The sequence below is a fragment of the Neomonachus schauinslandi genome, chromosome 3 (assembly GCF_002201575.2).
Source record: "Neomonachus schauinslandi chromosome 3, ASM220157v2, whole genome shotgun sequence".
Classification (NCBI taxonomy): Eukaryota; Metazoa; Chordata; class Mammalia; order Carnivora; family Phocidae; genus Neomonachus; species Neomonachus schauinslandi.
In genome coordinates, this window is record NC_058405.1 from 116155638 (window position 1) to 116175161 (window position 19524).

General features: G+C 41.2%; 1 protein-coding gene across 4 annotated transcripts in view; it reads left to right on the forward strand.

Moving 5' to 3' along the window:
• Window positions 1–10123: 10123 nt before the first annotated feature.
• Window positions 10124–19524, forward strand: part of FMNL2 (formin like 2) — a 303778-nt gene continuing 294377 nt past the window's right edge. For all 4 annotated transcript variants that reach the window (XM_044913291.1, XM_021703351.1, XM_044913290.1 and 1 more), the window contains exon 1: window positions 10124–10352. In XM_044913291.1, coding sequence (XP_044769226.1) covers window positions 10236–10352 — 117 coding nt within the window. In that variant the 5' untranslated portion in view covers window positions 10124–10235. The remainder of the gene's footprint in view (window positions 10353–19524) is intronic.

Here is a 19524-nt window from a genome sequence, read left to right on the forward strand (position 1 = left end):
CTAGGATGATAAGCCTCCTTTTTTCTTGTGATCAGAAAGAAATGTATGGTTCTCCCCTAAAAATTAACTCTCCCAAAGGACAAATGAGAAAAGTAAATAAAACCGTAAACCTAGATATTCAATATGTGTAATATATATTGGTGGAACTAGATTTTACTCCAACTCTTTCTCTGTCTTAATCTCCCCGTGGTGTTTATTCTGGTTGAAATGGTTGCAGCCGGAAACAAAAATGCCCCCTTTGGGCTTTCTTGTTTTAAAAAACCTTTTTTTTAAAGGCATTGTTTTCTTAGACTTGGAAGCTGTTGAAAGGTGCCAGATGGATAGCCATGGTCGCTGTTGAGTTCTGTGTTTATCTGCAGAGGAGGCAGGTGTGGATGGGGCTCCCTGGGCTTCCCACGCAGCCTGGCTTAGGAACCCTCACCTCCTGGATGACAGTTAAGTTGGGAAATGAAGAGGACTCCCTGAAATAAAAGCAGACACTTCAAGTCAGCAGCACATTCCTTTGTTGTTGCCATTGTTATTGGTATCACAGGCTAAGACCTCCCCACCCAGTCATTTTTAAAGTAGGTTGTTAAGGAGGATTTTGCAGGAGGCAATCCAGTACAGGAATGCAGGAAGAAGGCAGAGAGTAGGTGAGACAGAGGGGAGGATGGCGAGAAATCGTCTGAACTTGACTTTTCATACAATGCTATCCACATTTTGTGATGCCTGTCTTCCTTCCTTCCCTTTTTTAAAAAGCTTTTATTTATTTATTAATTTGAGAGAGAGCGCACCCACAAGAGTTGGGGGAGGAGCAGAGGGAAGGGGAAAGAATCTGAAGCAGACTCCATGCTGAGTGCAGAGCTCACGGGGGAGGGGAGCTTAATCTCAGAACCCTGACATCATGACCTGAGACAAAACCAAGAGTCAGGGGCTTAACCGACTGAGCCACCCAGGTGCTCCTCTCTTTTTCTTTTCTTTTCTTTTCTTTTCTTTCTTTCCCTCTCTCTTTCTTTCCCTCTCTCTTTCCTTCCTTCCCTCCTTTTTCTTTCTTTCTTCCTTTCTTCTTTCTTTCCCTCTTTCTTCTTTCGTGTTTTGATTTCTATAGCGATATAGTTGTTTAGTATATTAGCTATTTTGAAAGAAGTTTCAGTATGTTCTTTATATATATCCATATATATATATTTACAAATGTGTATTAAACTTCTATAAATGAAATTAAGTTTCTGTGTTATTATCATTCAAAAATGACCCAGATGGGGATGCCTGGCTAACTCAGTCAGAAGAGCATGTGACTCCTAATCTTGGAGTTGTGAGTTTGAACCCCATGTTGGGTGTAGAGATTATTTAAAAATAAAATTGTTAAAAGAAAAATGACCCAGATAGATTTTTGCCAAATTTGAAGGTATGTTTATGTGACATGGTACATACATTGGGGCCTAAAGGAAGTGGAATCTCAGAGATATAGGCAAGATAAGAGCTGGGATTCAAAAGCCTACAAATAGTTAATAATTCTCTGGAACAATGTTGGACATGCTAGAATCTATTAAAAAATTTTAAATTATAGAGGTGGCATTATTTAAGATATAGTTAAAATAAAATTCCTAATGCTTATTAAAACAAACCAATGCAAAAGAAGCAGATGATAGGTTTCTACCAAAATGGTGAATAGAATATATATCTATGTTTCTGTCTTCCAAAAATATCTTGAAATGATGGAATAGAGCAGTATTAAAAAAGGAACCAGCAGGTAATAAAGTCAATGATATGGTAATAGCGTTGTATGGTAACAGATGGCAGCTGCACTTGTGGTGAGCATAACCTAATGTATAGACTTGCTGAATCGCTAAGTTGTACACCTGAAACTAATGTAACATTGTATTGTCAACTGTACTCAAATAAAAACATTTTAAGAAAGAGATTTAAAAAATAATAAACAGGAACAGGTAGACTGAAAAAGAACTGGACCTTCTTCCAGAAGTTCTCCACCTAGAACTTCTACCACAATTTCATCAGTGAAATTTAAATCTCATTGAACAAGGAAACCAGGGAGAAAATGATACAGTATCTATTTTTTTTAAAGATTTATTTATTTATTTAAGAGAGAGATAGAGAGGGTGGGTGTGCAAGCAGGGGGGAGGGGCAGAGAGAGAGGGAGAGAGAGAATCTCAAGCAGACTCCCTGCTGAGCACAGAACCTGATACAGGACTCAATCCCAGGACCCTGAGATCATGGCCTGAGCAGAAATGAAGAGTAGGCTGCTTAACTGAATGTGCCACCCAGACACCCCTACAATATCTATTTTTAAACAGTAGGTGACAATTACAGTGACAGATTTCTCATCACCAACGATGAGGGCTGGGAGATAATGAACTAATATCTTTAGAATGAGGAAGGAAAAGAACTTTCAGCCTGACGTTCTATAACCAAATAAACTATATTTCAAGACTGAGGGCAAATAAGACATTGCCAGATAATTTTGCCATTCACAAACTCTCATTGCAAGAAACACTAAAGAATGTTCTTTTGGAAAATGAAATATAAATCTAAAAGAAAAAAGGGGAATGCAAAGAGCAAATGAATTTGTAAGCATATTAGTAAACCTAAGGATTGGCCATGCAAGTAATATTACTACTACTAAAGGCTAATGTGAATAAATAAAGAGGAGTTAAAATGATAAACAATATTAACATGGAAGGTAGGAGGAGAGATTTGAGTTAAGGTGTTCTAAGTTCCTTAAAGGATGAGGAGAGAGAAAACAATTGACTTGACTGTTATTTTTTGTAACAGCTTTATCGAGCTATAACTAACCAACAATAAACTATACATAGTTATAGTTTATAATTTGATAGGTTTTTTTTTTTTAAAGATTTTATTTATTTATTTGACAGAGAGAGAGATAGCGAGAGCAGGAACACAAGCAGGGGGAGTGGGAGAGGGAGAAGCAGGCTTCCCGCTGAGCAGGGAGCCTGATGTGGGACTCGATCCCAGGACTCTGGGATCATGACCTGAGCCGAAGGCAGATGCTTAACGACTGAGCCACCCAGGTGCCCTATAATTTGATAGGTTTAACATAAGTATATGCCCATGAAACCAGCACCATGATCAAGCTAATGAACATATCCATCATCTCCAAAAGTGTGTGTGTGTATCTATATACACAGAAGAGACATTATACATTTTACACATACTAAAAAGGATAATCACACACACACACACACACACACACAGATTTTTTCACCATACAGTGCTATTAAAATGCCATCAACTATATTCTCTATACCTTTCATCCCCATGACTTATTCATTCCATAACTGGAAACCTGTACCTCCTACTCCCCTTCACCCATTTTGTCCATCCCCATATTTTAATTTTGTATATCAATCTTATATACTGAATCCTTGCTAAACTCACTTATTAGTTCCAGTAACTATTTTATAAGTTCCATAAGAATTTCTACATAGAAGATCATGTCATTTGTGAACAAAGACAGTTTGCTTCATTTTTTCCAAACTGGATAGCTTTTTGTTTGTTTTCTCTCTTATTGCACTGGCTAGAACCTCCCATACAATGTTGAGTTAAACATTGTTCCTGATTTTAGGAGAAAACACTTATTCTCTTACCATTAAGTATGATATTGGTAGTAGGTTTTTTGTAGATGCCTTTTATCAAGTTAAGGAAGTTCCTTTCTATTTCTAATCAGCTGAGGGTTTTTATCAGGAATGGATGTTGGATTTTATCAAATGCTTATTCTCCATCTCTTGAGATATCATGTGTTTTTCTGTTTTAGTCTGTTAGTATGTTGAATTACATTGATTGATTTTCAAATACTAAAACATTCCTGGGATAAACCCCACTTGGTCATGATGCATTACTCAAATTTTGTTCAGAATGTTTACATCTACGTTCATGAGGAATGTTGGCTATAGTTTTCTTTCTTATAATGTCTTTGACCGGTTTTGGGATCAGGGGAATGTTGACCTTCAAAATGAGCTGGGAAATATTCACTCATTTTTAATTTTCTGGAATAGTTTAGGTAGAATTGGTATTCTCTCTACCTTAAGTAATTGGGGAAGTTTCTTTTCTTTCATTCGTTTTCTTTTTTTTAAGATTTTATTTATTTGACAGAGAGAGCACAAGCAGGGGGAGCTGGAGGCAGTGGGAGAAACAAACTCCCTGCTGAGCAAGGAGCTCGATGTGGGACTTGATCCCAGGACCCTGGGATCATGACCTGAGACGAAGGCAGACGCTAAAGCCCCTGAGCCACCCAGGCACCCCAACTGGGCAAGTTTCTAGTGAAGCTATCTGGGCCTCTAGTTTTCTTTGTGGAAAGATTTTAAATACAAGTTCATAGATATGACTGTGCTGGTTATTTATTTCATCTTGAATCAGTTTTGGTACTTTGTGTCTTTCAAGGAATGAATATGTCCATTTCATGTACATGATTGAATTTATTGACATAAAGTTGTTCCAAACATTCTCTGATTATCCTTTTTAGTATGTGTAAAATGTATAATGATGTCTCTTCTGTCATTTGTGATATTGGTTATTTGTGTCCTTTCTTTTTTCCTGATGAATCTGACTAGAAGTTTGTCAATTTAATTGACCTTCTCAAGAACTAGCTTTTAGTTTCATCAATTTTCCTGTTTTCATTTTACTGACTTCTGCTCTTGTCTTTATTGTTCCTTTCTTCCTCTTTGTTTGGTTTTCACTTGCTTCTTTTTTTCTAGTTTCTTAAGGTGGAAACTAAAGACACTAATTTGAGCCCTTATTCCTTTCTTTTTTTTTTTTTTTAAAGATTTTATTTCTTTATTTGACAGAGAGAGAGACACAGTGAGAAAGGGAACACAAGCAGGGGGAGTGGGAGAGGGAGAAGCAGGCTTCCCGCAGAGCAGGGAGCCCGATGCGGGGCTCGATCCCAGGACCCTGGGATCATGACCTGAGCCGAAGGCAGACGCTTAATGACTGAGCCACCCAGGTGCCCCCCCTTATTCCTTTCTAATAGAGGCATTTGCTGGTCTAAATTTCTAAGTACTGTTTTCGTGGCATCCACAAAATTTTAATATATAGTGTTTTCTCTTTTATTCAGTTCAGAATATGTTATAATTTTCCCTTTTATCTTTTAATTGATCCATGGTTTTTCAGAAGTTTATCTTTTTTTCTAAATATTTGAGGATTTTTCAGATATTTTTGTGTTCTTGACTTCTAATTTAATTTCATTGTGGCAAGGAGATAAAATTTGTAATATTGGAATCTTTTAATATTTATTGACCATTTATTGAGAATTTCTATAGTTCAGAATTGGTCCATCTGGTAAATGTGCCTTGTGCATTTGAAAAGTTATGTATTGTGTTGTTGAGTGAGGTAGTTTATAAATATCAATTAGATCAAATTGTTGATAGTATTTTTAAAGTTTTCTATACCCTTACCGATTTTCTATTTGTTTTAACAAATATTAAGAGAGGAGTGTTTAACTATAACTGTAATTGTGGATTTGTGTATTTCTCCTTGAAGTTCATGTATTTTGAAGCACTGTTATTGGGTGTCATGTTCTCTTGATGAGTTCAGTCATTTATTATAAAATGACCAGCCTTGAGTTTTTTCCTCACCACTTACTAATCAGTACTCAACTGAATACTGAATGGGAACCTCTTCAGGCATCTGAAGTTCTTACAGCTCTTTTTTCCCCAGTATTCTGTGCTGAGAACTCTGGCCTGTTTGGCTTCACTGGACTCTCACCTCTGCCTTCTCAAGTCAGAGACACCAGTAGGCCCAGTCGGGGTTCCTTCTCTGTGCACTGCGGTCTAGAAACTTTCTTCAGGCAGTAAGCTGGGGTGATAGTAGCGTTCAGTTAATTTATTCCTTATCTCTCAGGGATCATTGTTCTTCACTGCCTCCCAAGAGGATAGGGTTGGGCCCAATCTTCTTTGTAAAACTCCTGAAACAAATCTGTTATGGAGGAATAAGATAGTTACAGACCAAGATCATCTCTGAAGCCTCCCCAAACACTCTGTCCTTCTTTTGACATCACATAACTCTTGAGGGACATTCTTTAATATATTTTGTCCAGTATGTTATTACTTTCAAATTCAGGCTGGTCCCTATTACTCTATCTTGATCAGAAGCAGAAATCTCATTATGCTTCTACCTCTGAATGATAATTTTAGAGAACTATTTTTTTTTTTTTTTAATGCAGTGAAGGATACTGGTTTGGGAATCAAAATACCTAAGTTGTAACTTTATCACTTGTTGTATAAACTAGAGAAAATTCACTCTGTTGAGGTCTAAATTCCTTGTTGTTGTATTGACAGGATGAAATAAGATAAAGCAAGTAAAAGTATTTTGTAAAATATGAAGGCAAATGTAAAGTATTATTCGAAGATATGAAATGTGTGGGGGAGGGGTTAGGAGATGTTTCTGTCTACCCATTTCTTACCCATGTCTATCCCCTTTACCTTTTATCCGAATCTTGATTCTATCCAGGTGAGGAAATGTGTCCAGCCCCAGCCCCCAGTTATTCCTGTAACGGGGGATGGCCGTGTCATTCAGTTCTAGAAAATGAGGAATAATGGACAATAGTCTGCTAATGGTATTTTTGGACAAACTTTTGATTTTCTGACAAGAGAAACAGACTTAACTGAAATTGGCTCTTCCCCATTATTTGCCCCAACACATACTTGATTCATGACACTCTAGTAGCTATTTTGTAAGTATGTGGAAAGACCAATCCATCACATAGATACTGGTCCTAGCCGTACGAAGTTGCTGAACCAACACTAGCATCCACCTTTCTCCAGATTTTTTGTTTAATGAGAAAATATATTATTGAAGCCATTATTACTTGGGTTTAGAAATTGAATAAACTATGTTTAAACTTTGTTTAAAATCAATAGCAGTAACTGGCTCACAGTAAGTGCTCAATAAATATTTAAAAAATAAATATGGCTAGACATATGAATCTTTCAGGACTCTTGTAGATGTAACTTGACATAAAGCAATCCCTCTAAAATCTCAGATACTACAAGTTCCCAGTTTGATTCAGGGCTATATATGGCTTTGCTCATCATAGGGTGCTTATCTCATTTCTTATAATTATACACACAAAGAGAATCTTCCCTGGGGTTGCACAAGTGCTTTTTTAAGAAGCTAAGTGAACTTAGCTATAGAGCACTTCCTTACCTTTAAAACTTAAGGAGATACCAATGAAACTCAGCTAACGTGTTAGGAGTATTTGTTTTGAATGATGGAAGAGCTTTTGGAAAGCAATTGCACTGTTATGGGGGAATTCCTATCAAGCCATCCTTGGCATAACTTACAAATGCCTAGTACACAGAATATAAAGGTCTAACATTTCAGTTTGCATGGAAGGTGAATGGATTGTTTTAACAGTTTATTTTTTTGCCATTTTTTTGCAGCATCAGCTATAATAAGTCATATGTATGAGTAATTAGAAAATGAAATTCATATTTAAAAGTGATCACCTGATTTTGATTTTATGGGGAGGATATGAGTGTATAATTTTACGATTAAAGTAATGTCTTCTTCCTCCCTCTCCACGCCATACCCCAAACAAATATTTTCTTGAGATTTTTGATAGAAATTCTTACAGAAGTCCCGTAATATAATGGAGTGTTTTTTTTATTTTTGTACTAAATACCCCCATAAATAATAACCAAATATCAAAGATTGCAAACCTTGAAATGGCTCAGTTCTTTTGGTTCATGGATTTGCACACTATGTCCCTGGCTCTTCTCAAAGTGTGAGATTATGAGAGAGACTAGATGTGATAAAACTTAAGGGGAGAAAAAGGTCCTGGTTACTGGCAGAAATATGGCCAGAGGGAACCATAAATGTAATAAAAAGGATTTCTCAACTGCAGAAAAGAATTCTAGCTTTTCCATCCAGATGGGCAACCCCCTGGGTGGGCTGATTTTGTGTCAATCAGACCCAAAGTATATGTCTAGAGATTGGATGAAAACAAATACATTTGTGGGTCAGAAATGTCTCACTTGGTTTGAATTAACTGCTTTTCTTTCTCACTCATTTTCACTAGTTGGGGTGTGTGTATGTATCTATATCTCTGTTTTTCTTTCTTTGATGGGTAACACTGTTAACTTTGATACAGTGTAGTTTTGGAATACAGATTGCATTTATTCAGACTTTTAATTTGAATTTATTTACACTTTTTTAAAAAAAAGACCAGAAGTGCTTTATTTAATAGATGATACCGACACGATGTATCTGTGTGTGTATTTGCTCCATAGGCTTTTGGTAAAACTCACTTGTCAATTCAACAAGTAGTCATTGAACATCTACTATGCTCAAGGCATCTTGGGGCTTATAGAGCTGAATGAAATGTGGCCCTTGATGTTTAGTCTTGTTGTGTTAACTTCTCCAGAAGCAGTTGCTTTTTTTTTTTTTTTAAAGATTTTATTTATTTATTTGAGAGAGAGAATGAGATAGAGAGCATGAGAGGGGGGGAGGGTCAGAGAGAGAGGCAGACTCCCTGCTGAGCAGGGAGCCCGATGTGGGATTCGATCCCGGGACTCCAGGATCATGACCTGAGCCGAAGGCAGTCGCTTAACCAACTGAGCCACCCAGGCGCTCGAAGCAGTTGCTTTTTAACAAGAGAGTAACAGCCCTGGTTGTATATCAGAATAACCTGGGGAGCTTGTTAAAAATACACCTGCCCATGCTCCAACTCTTGGCTCAGGGAAATTCTGATAATAGGCAGGGCCCAAGGTGTGTGGAGTTTTAACAAGCTCCCAAGTGAATCTGATACACAAACCAGGATTAAAGAAATGCTCTAAGCTAAGAAAGGATGACTTGTGAGTTCAGTCACAAGTCAACCAGGTGGATGCCCTTGAAATCTACAACATGAGCACCTGGCTAAAGTTGTTTATAAGGTTGTTTCTATTTCCACTGTTTTAAAATGGGTAGTAATAGTCTGGAAAGCATCCCAGAGATAAGGTTGGGCCCAATCTTCTTTGTAAAACACCTGAGACTGTTATGGAGGAATAAGATAGCTATAACCAAAGATCATCTTCAAAGCCTTCCCAAACACCCTGTTCTTCTATCTCACATGAAATACGCTTATTTGTGTAAATTTTCTCCTTCACTAGATTGTGAAGTATTCCAGAGCAGGAGCAATCCTCTTCTCCCACTAAGGAACCCAGTAATCCATACATAATAGCTATCGACAGGTGTTTGTTTTGAATTGAATCCTCCTTCAACTCCTGGGTCTGACCATATATGCATATATCCATAGCGGATATTTATTTTAAAAAAATCCATGAAAGTGTATATTTATAAAACATTTCAATCACACGAAAGAATACGTTACATAAGGAAGAAAGAACAATGAAACAAGCACCCACGGACCCATTTCCCAGTTCATGAAATAGGACGTTGCCAATGCCTTTCAGGTCACCTGTTAAACTAGAGCCTTTTGAACGGTAACCAGCTTCTGAAATTTAAATCAGAATGCTGGTATTCAATCACCGATTGATTGGATCATTCATTTGTCAAGTGTGCCTAATTAATTAGTGTCAGAACCGACGTAGACGAGGTAGTGATTTCTACTGTTGGAGTGAGGGAGTTCTAAAGGGTCATAAACCATAGCCAGAAGCGTACAGATTGCCTCCGAAGCAAGCGGTCTTGACCCAGCTTTTTCCTCCAGAGCAGGCGTGGATTCGGCGTGCGGACACTTTGGACAGAAACTACGCGTCCCGGCAGTCCACGGGGCAAGCGGGCGGAGCCGGGGCGGGGGCGGGGGCGGGGGCCGGGCGAGGGGGGCATTGTGTCGGGAGCGCGGAGCTGCATTTGTCTGCTCGAGGTGCTCGCCGAACGAGTGTTGTGTGCGCCGGCCGTGGGGCTGTAAGTGTCAGCGGCGGCCGCGGCCCGGCGTAAAACGGAGTTCGGAAAACCACGCGCCCGCTGGCCACGATCGCTGGCAGAGGGCGGCGTGCCAGTGGAGCAACATGCAGATAGGCGCCCAGCGCCCTGACGACCCCTCCCAAGGAAAAGAGGCCGGGACGGCGCTGGGGCGGCGGAGAGCATGAGGGAGGCCGGGGGGCGGCTCGGCGAGGAGCGCTGCTAGGGAGCTGTGCGCGCTGCACACTCGCCGAGGCGCAGCGGAGGGCCGGGAGCCGGGCAGGTCGCGCCAGCGGGCGGGAGCCGGCCGCCGGGAGCTGTTCTGATTTCCGACGCGAACGCGGGGGGCCCGGAGCAGCCCCCGGCCCCGGCGTGCAGCCAACATGGGCAACGCGGGGAGCATGGATTCGCAGCAGACCGATTTCAGGGCGCACAACGTGCCTTTGAAGCTGCCGATGCCCGAGCCAGGTGAACTGGAGGAGCGATTTGCCATCGTGCTGGTGAGTGCGCAGCGGGGGCCCCGGGGCTCCGGGCGGGGAGACGCAGCTGACCCCCGCCCCCTCCTCTTCTCCCCGCGCGGGGAGCGAGCCTCCTGTCCCAAGGGGGAGGCGCCCACCTTCCCCTTTGTGGCCTCGGCAGCCTCAGTCTTCTCCGTTGCCCTCTAGCCCCCGCGCTCAGCCCTCTTGGGGTCCCGGGATGGGGCCGGGGTTTCGGGGCGGGCTGTCTGGCCAGCCCAGAGCCCATTGTCTGGCGGGAGAAGCACCTCGCAGCGCGTGTGCCCGGGAGGTGCGGCGTGGGCGTGAAGGGAAGGTGGCGCGGGCCCGGGAGAAGGGGGCGGCGAGCCGCTAAGGCTTTTTGTTTAGAAAAACAAAAACCAAAAACCCCGCAAATCCCGAGTCCATGCGGACCATCCGGCGCACGGGGTCCCGGGCAGATGGGTGCATGTGGCTGGCAGCGGGCGGGGAGCGAAGGCGAACTTGGAGGCGGACGTAGCGGCTTGGCGGAGGGGAGCTCGCCCGAAAGGGGAAGATAAGGAAAGCCGCGGCAGTGCGGCGCCCCGGTCCCTAAGCTGGGAGGGGGGCATCTGAAACCCAGGCGGGAGAGCAGCTTTGCCTCAGCTCTTTCCTTTCGGTCTTAAATCTTAAACCACAAGAATGTGCAGTTTTGCGGGGACGTGTTTCGAGCTGTTCTGACATCGGGGGCGACCCCTTCCCTCCTCCAGCACACACAGCCAAGTCCCCGGCTCCCTCCCGAAATCTGCGTTTAGCTTTTTAGCTTCTCAAATCCAAGACACTCAAGACTCGTTTCTTTCTCCCTTTTCCTGCTGGGACTAAGTTTCTGAGCTCCTCCCAATTAGAGCTTGACAGTGCTGTGAGCTCAAGAGGGTGTGGCGGCCTCCCCCTCGACCCAGCCAGAGTCTGTCTGTATTGCAGCTGGTCCCCAGACTTCCGATTTTTAGTGACCCAGCCTCCTTCAAGGGATGTTGGGAGGGAAACTGGCAAATCCGATGCGTTCCTATTCCTTACACTTGTCCATCTACCTTGTCCTAGCTAGTTATCTCTGAACTCTACGCGGTTAGGCAGCAAGAGAAACTTTTGCTCCAGGCAGCCAGTTTTGTGTCTGCTGCGGATTTTTGTTGTGTAACCTCCCAACTTTGGGAACGGACCTGAGTCTGAAGACTGGGACATTTAAATTGCACTTCTCAGGCCTTTAAAAAGGGCTGGTTTGAGAAGGGGCGTAGTGTCCTGGATGGCAGGTTAGCTTTGTGCTCTTAGGGAGAACAGAGGCTACAAGCTTTTTTCACCCCCTCCCCAAGGTCTGGTGTGGCTGTGGGGAGATAGAGGAGGCTGCCTGTCTTGCTTTGCAAGATCTCCCACAGCTGCTCCCACTGTTGTGCAAAATGGGACACACTGAAACGAAATGCATCAGCTTAATTCTTAAGGCAGCCTGGGTGCATACTTGACCTGTCTTTCCAGAGACAAACGTTGTTATTCAAAATCCTCTTCCTTCCAGACACATGATTCTTACCTCCTAGCTCTGCGTTTTCTGTCTTTTCATCCTGTGGTGGTGTGTGTGTTTGTGTATGTGTGTACGTGTGTACTTGAAATGGAAGGGCCAGTGACACAGGAAAACCAGATAACAATAATGCAATTAAGTTCTAGATTGGGATAGTGTGTTTTGCATGAGCTTTTAGTTACTCTGCTGATTAATAACACATGATCTGAATTAATCTTTAGAAAAATGTTTCATCATTACCATGGTGGATTTGTGTTACTATTAACTCTAGCAGTCACAAATTTAGTATGTAGACATTTATGATTCTACATCACAAGCTCCTTGGGGCAGTGGTTGGTTGTTGTGGTTACTTCTCTACTGTGTGTCACAGAATTACTGGATGTGGTACTTTTCTTGTTTATAATACTCTGAGCCTCTCAAAATAAACAAAACAAGAACAATAAATATCAGGCTGAACTTTTTTGAATAGAAACAAAGCTTTTGGGAAAGTCTCAGCTTGGGGTCCCTCTTGTTAGTGATGCACTTGGACATTGATGTGGTGTTTAACTCTCCCTAGTCAGCTCCAGCTGCTCTTTGGAAACCTACAAAGGGGAGTTAAAAGGAGTCCTCTTTATGGGCTGATAGAAGCCCAGAGGGAAGGTAATTCCTCTTAAGGTCAGTTTTTTTTTTTTTTTTTTTTTTTTTTCCTGGAGTTGTACACGTGATGCTCTCAACTTTGCTTTTCTTCATGAATTGCTTAAGAAATCAACTCAAACCATTTAAATCTAGAGATCAAGCTAGAAGGACAAATTTTAGGTGGCAAGTTTTTAAGTATATATGTAGAGAAATTCTTTACCCCGGGGGCAAAGGAAATCATGTTGGCATTGTTGATGCTAGCTTTATTTTCAGATACGATAAAGATCATATATATCTGTTTTGGGAGGAAAACAAGATAGTAATACTGTACAGGAAAGTACAGGCACCTCATTGTAAGTATGGCTTACATCAATAATTAATAAGACATTTCAGGCATGGAAAACAATTCCATTCTCAAGCTCTAGAATATTTAAAGCATTGGGGAAGAGTAAATAAACATTAAAATGACAGAAGTCCATCTATTTCTGGAAAATCTCCAGACCAGACCTTCTCAATGACTGTCCACCTACCCCTTCATCAATCTAAATGATATAAATCTAAAAAATTAATTGGTGTGAATGGAAAGGAGAGAGTAAAAGATTGCAGAATTAAGATCAATGGAAGGGTAAACTTTAAAAGTAGTGATTTTTTTTAATAGGAAAAATTTTTTTTAAGTAGATTTAAATTATTGAAGTTCTGCGATGAAAGGCTAGTGCAAATTAGTTCCAAATCTTAGGAGCTTAATCTTCCTAAGGAGAGCCTCCCTCTTCTTAAACTTGTCTTCAGTATTGTTAAAATAGTTATAAAACATATGTATGGGAAAACACTACTGACTCCTTGTATACATTTAACTATTTGCGTCCTTGTACCTACCTTTCAGCTGTAAGGTGATACGCCTTTGCGCGCACGTGTGTGATGTTTTTGTTACACTGTTTGACGGAAGTATTTCATAAATTATAAATTCACTCATCCAGTTTTATTCCTTTAGGGTGTATACATGTCACATATTTTACAGGTAATATTGGCGTGTACATATTTTTTGGGGGGGTCCTACACATCTATCATTATCTATGTGGCTCTTTGTTGTATTAAACATTGCCTAAATGTTGGGAATACACATACGCGTGCACACACACACACTCCTGTGTCCTTTATTTTCAAAGATGATGCTATGAAGTTTATTTTGGGGTGGGGTGAACCGCTGATGGTCTGTGCCCAAGAATACCTCTTTCTACATTAGACCTTCCATACCATTCGCTAATTTTTGGCTTGAAATCATTACAACAAAAACGTTAAGTCCCCCAATGCCTTTGTCAAGGAGCTGTCCTAAGGATTCTTTCTGTAAATGTCAGAGGAAAGGATAATTTTAAACCCTCTGTCTTAGCTGGTATATCTGTGTGACACCAGATGTGCTGCCCTGCAAACTGATTTAGGACCTCTTAAAAAGTGATGGTTTAGGGCAGTATTATTGTATGTTTGGTACTGGGAACGACTTTGGTGTGTGATTAATTTGAGTCCATTCCTTTCCAGGTTTTTTTTTTTTTTTTTTTTTCCCCCCTCCTTGCCCTGAGGTTGAATGTAGTTCTTCTGCTTTAGGAAGAAGTGGAAACATTTTGAGTACCTACTCTGAGTACACCCTATGCTTACATATTCATTTAATCCTCACGTTAATTCTAGGAAATAGAATTACCTAAGTTGCCTAAAGTCATGCAGTTATTAAATAATCGATCTAGGATTTTTACCCACATTTGTATCTCTAAGCCCCCCCTAACCTCCCCCCGGCCCCTCACCCTATATTCTATTATACTTCTGGGGCCCTTGACCTAGGAAGGAAAAAAAAATACTTGGAGCTAGCAGTAAAACTGTTTAAAAAAAAAAAAATCTCTAAATCTAATAAATGCCAGTTTCAAACTGTATAAAATTGGCAAAAATGTCTTAGAAGTGACTGCTGTGAGGTGCGCTTGATGTTTCACATTCAAGGTCAGACATTTTGGCATCTTCACTATGCTGTTTCATTTTTCAGGCATGGCGTTAAATAGTGATTTGGTCCAAGTGTGCTCTTCAGTTTTTTCTATCAAGGTAGGCTTGAACTACCTTGGTTGGGAATTTAGGATTTCCAAATCATAGGAAAGAAACAATCTGTCAGGCAGTGCATATACCCCCAAATGTAATTACTTGTGAAAGGACAAGGGAAGTCAAGTTTTAGCATTTATTTCCCTCTGCAAGGTGTTGTTCCCTTTTAACTACTTCCAAGGAGAACTCTTGCCATGAAGTCTGCTGAGCAGATGGATGGGTGAGAGTGTAGTTAGGTCATCGTCAGATGCTTGCTGATTTTTCTCACATCCTTTCTCCTGTTAGGGAAAGGAGGTAGAGAAGGGGAAGGGGGTGGAGTGTTGTAACTTTGAGCCATTACAATCTTATCCTAGGTACTAAACCTCCGAGCTGCTTTATTTCACCAAACTTGGGAATATAGGCTTATTATTGGGGTGCATTTCACCCCCCAGTAATGCCAGTATATTTGGATATCTAGTATAGAAGTTGATCAAAGGCTGTTATCTAAATATAAGTATTTGGCTACCGTGAGAGACTGGCAGAAACACAAATGGATGACCTTTGGGAAGAAAAGGTATGCATGCCCTTACATCCTTAGGTGATAAGAATTACTTTTGCTTGTGGCCTTTCACTTAGCAAATAGCATTGGCCTGGGAGGCAGGAGACCTAGTTTCTAAGAATCATACCTGCTGCACCAGGTTGAGCGAGTTAAATTCTTTCCTCTGGTCCTTGATTTTCTTCCTCTGTAAATTGGAATACAATTTGACACAACTGTTAAGATAGCAAAGAATTTTTTTTTTTTTTAGATCCTAGCACTTGAAACTGTAAAACTTCCAGAACATACCATACTGTGATCCATTAGCTGACTTTGCATTTTGAAGAGCTTTGTGCAGAAAAGTGTGTAGTTGTATTCTGTGTGGTCTAGAGAGTAGAATTTCCAAGGTCAATGACGGAAAGTCACATAAGTTTAAGGAAAAGTATTTTTAACCTTTAGAGTTGTCAAAGAAGTGAAGAGTGAGCTTTTCATTAGAGTTGCTCACACAGAAGCTGTAGAAGGAATGCTGGTGATTGGAAGTTATTTGCAAACTCAAGACGTGGCTAGTACATTATTGGCCTGAATTGCCCTCCTTGAGGTGAGCCTGCCACCTGCAGGTTTTAGACCTAGAATCCTAGTACCTGAGAGTGGGGGAAGGATTCCACTTGTAGTTTCCTCCTGGGCTCGAGAAGAAAATAAGTGTAGGTTCATGTTTTTCTGGAAATTTATTTGGCTTTATAAAAACTGTTGCTTGAGGGGCTTGGTCTTAAAGAAACGTGCTCTTCTCCCCCCCCCCACCCCCCCGCCCTTAGTGCTTGGGGCAAAAGGGCAAGGTGCAATGGGCTTCCTTATGTTTAAGCAAGTAATAGGTGCCATGAAAGTGGCTGACAGAAGAAGCATGGATTCCGGATGGTCGTCTCTACTTTGCAAGAGGGTGCTGGTAGCTGGAAGCCTCTTAAGAACAAAGCAGTGAATCCTTAGACAAGAACAAACTGAATTGCTTAGGAGGGAGGGTGAGTTACAAGCTGGCTCTTCTACTCTAAAATGGGGCATGTTTCTTCCCTTCCCCTATCCCAAGGACTGTGTCCCCAGGCTTTGGGGTCATGGTTTCTGTAGAGGGGCTTCATGCACCTTGTTAGCTCTCATCTGCTTGAATCATGCGGGCAGCGACAACTCATCTCTCATCTTTCCTTTAAGATCGTGTCTGCTCACACTGCGGGTGATCTTCTTCCCAGATGCTCTGTTCTCTTTTCCAGAAGTCTCTCTTTCAGCATAACACTGAGGAGTATGCAGTTTCTATTGGATATAATTTGGAAGCAACGTCTAGGGACGAGGGTAGGCCCAAGAGCTGTGATTCTGCTGAAGTCCACAGATGTGGGCCAGAATGGCTGGGAATCCCTGCTTGAGGTAGAATGGTATTTGTTGTCAACAGTAGAAGTGTACTTTCTACTCTCAGTCTTAAAAAAACAAACTGACAAAAACCACGAAACAAAAGTCCCCCGACCAGTGCAGAGCTTACAGGTAGTCACCTCATCACAAACTTTGTGTAGTTTCTAGGACACACTAGAGGTGTTCCTCTGGTCACTTTTTTGGTGTTCTTGGGCAGCTTGTAACTGACTTCTGTGACTTTGAATTCACACAGAACCTTAGTCCACTTTGTTCTTTGATGAAGAGTTGCTGTTTGTAAGCCCCTCTATCCATTGCCACAGAAGCTGACATTTTGAGGTTTTTAAACCCTGCTGTCTATCGCCAGAGGAATCTCTCTTGACTGATTTCTGTGTGGTAGATGGTACGCGTGCCTGGCTTATACTAAAAACTTGTTGGCTTTGGGAAAGGTGTCAGGTTGTTGACATTTTTGGCTCTGTGCCTGGTGTTGGGCCCTATGGTGTGACTGGTACCTGAAGGGCCTGCCTCGAATTGAGGATTTGCTCATGAACCTGACTTCTTTTCCTTGTTTTTCTTTCTTTCTCTTCTTTCTTTCCCCATGGAAGCTTGGCTGAACACTTCATTTAAGGCAGGATTGTAAAGGGATCGACAAGCTGAAATAGTAGTCCTCAAACCTGGCTGCTATCAGTCTCACCTGGGAGCCTCAGAAAATATAGATGCCTGGGTTGGTAAACATGGTTATACTAAGAAAAGAATTGTTTGAAAGGTACCAAAAATTGTGGGGAAATTAGTCAAAATGGAGAAGGGGTAAACAAACAAACTCTTAAAGATGTTTGATGCAACCAAATCACCAAGATGAGAAATACAGAAGGAATGGATCAAAAAGCCTGTTGAATGTTAGACTTCTTAACTAAGAAATGATCATCAAATAATCATTATGAAAATCTGCAGAAAAAGTTCTACATATAGCTCAGGAGTGAACAGTGACCCTGAGGTGTACTTCTGGAGTAGAAAAATCAATAAATCACTTGTATTTTTGCTTAGGTCTATATTCTCAAGCCTAATTGTTTGTTGGTTCAGTGCAGGCCTTTTGCTTTGATCTCTGGTTTTACCACTTACAAAGACTTGATGAGCTTGGCTTCCTGGAGTGAAATTCAAATACACTTGTGAAATGTAAACAACATTCATTTATTAAGAATCCTATAATCAGGGCAAATTGGCATGCTTATATAAGCAATTAGCTTTGAGAATAGAAAGATAAATAGGATGGTAGGTCCAGAATGAGCTGATTGTTCTCAGTGCAAGAGTCTAGTTATTCCTTTAGCAGTTATAAGCACATAGACATTCCTTTTATTCATAATCTTTAGCATTTGTGGTTTGGGATTTGAGGACAGCGTATGTGGTTTTTTGAATTGAGAGGATAGGAGCAATTATTGTCTCATTTTCATCTAGAAATATAAATTAATCTTTCAAGGAAATGTAGGTAGTTGAGTTTATGACCAGATAAAACTTTATAGTAATTGGGAACAGGGCAAGAGAAGGTTTGGATTTAGATAGGAATAGTAAGGAATATTAATGGAGTTTTGTTTTTATTTTGGTGGGGAAGGTAAAGAAGACGACTGCTTCACAGTGGGAGAAATATTGAAAATAAGCTCATCTACCTTTAGGGAATTTTTTTTTTTTTTAAATGTCGAAGGAAGAGGTAAGAAAACTAATAGAAGTTGATAGAACACCATTAGTTTTGTTTCATGGCAACATTGCTCAGTGAGGTCCGTACTGCCCCATGTTGTCTTTGGGAAAGCTGGGGAGCCCCCATGCAAAGGCGATGAATCGGGTGAATAGTTCTGTGGGTTAGTCTCACTTCTGGCCCCTTCAGTCCCCAGTATGGTCAGCCTTGGTGGTTCTTCCGAGGAAACTATCTCTCAGTGACAGTGGGCTGTCTTGAGTAATTGGGATTCGTTCTCCCCAAGGACTTCTGCCTGGTGAACGTGGGAGGCCAATTCAGTCGAAATGCCTTGGGACCAGGATGTTACACACTTGGAATTGGGAGTCCCCAGGCTTTAGCACAAAATCATTATTCCCTTGCCGACTAATCGGGCTATCCAGATGCGAACCAGGAGGGACCGGTTCAGGCTGTGTGGCCTTCTGGGTTTGGAACCATTCAGCTCGCCAGGGTGCAGCCTCTCCAAAGGCCCTTCACGTTAGGAGTTTTGAGTCTCATAATCATTGGCTTTTTGGAAAGCATTTGTTTGGTTTAGAAATCTCCAGATTGTCTATGAATTCACCAGGTCCCAATTCTTGTTTAATGGAGTCCTCCTTTAACACTAGACAGCAATATTTTTGTTATTTCACCAGTAATTATCAGAAATGCCAGAGTTTCCTCTAAGTTTTCTGTGGATAATGGAGAAATTGAAAAACTTCTCTTGGTTGTTCTTGAGGATGAGATCTCCTAACCATCCTTAAGAAGATCTTTCTGTTGTAGAATAATATACAAACAGAAATGGGTCCATAACATTAAGCGTACAGCTTGACGGATTTTCACAACCTGAACACACCATTGGAATCCCTGGATCAGGAATCGGGATCATTCCCTGTTTTTCCTTCATACATGGTTTGGCTTGGCTTCCTGCCACCCTGGCTGCAGTCACTCACCTGAACTTACTTTCCAAGTGGTCAGACTTAACGTGGAAGAAAGTAGACCACAGGATCGTGCCTTGTGGTCTGTCTTTAAGTGACTCTAACCATGAGGTTTCCACTGTTTCCTTTGAGAGAATCGCTCAGTCAAGTAGGAAACATTGACATTGTGGCATCTTCCTGTTGCTTTTAGATTCTTCCTCATTGATAACCCTAATGGGATTTCTTTTGTGTGTGTGTGTGTGTGTGTGTGTGTGTGTGTGTGTGTAGCGTCTCTGTTTTTCATAATACTAAGAAGACCTTTTGATTTGTATTCCTAGAGTAAAGCATGAATGGGGAGCGTTTGCAATTTGGGCTTCACTACTTGGAATTCTGCCCTTGCAAATACAAATTATGTTTATTCACTCACAAGCCTAAGTTCTGGCCTTTAGCTT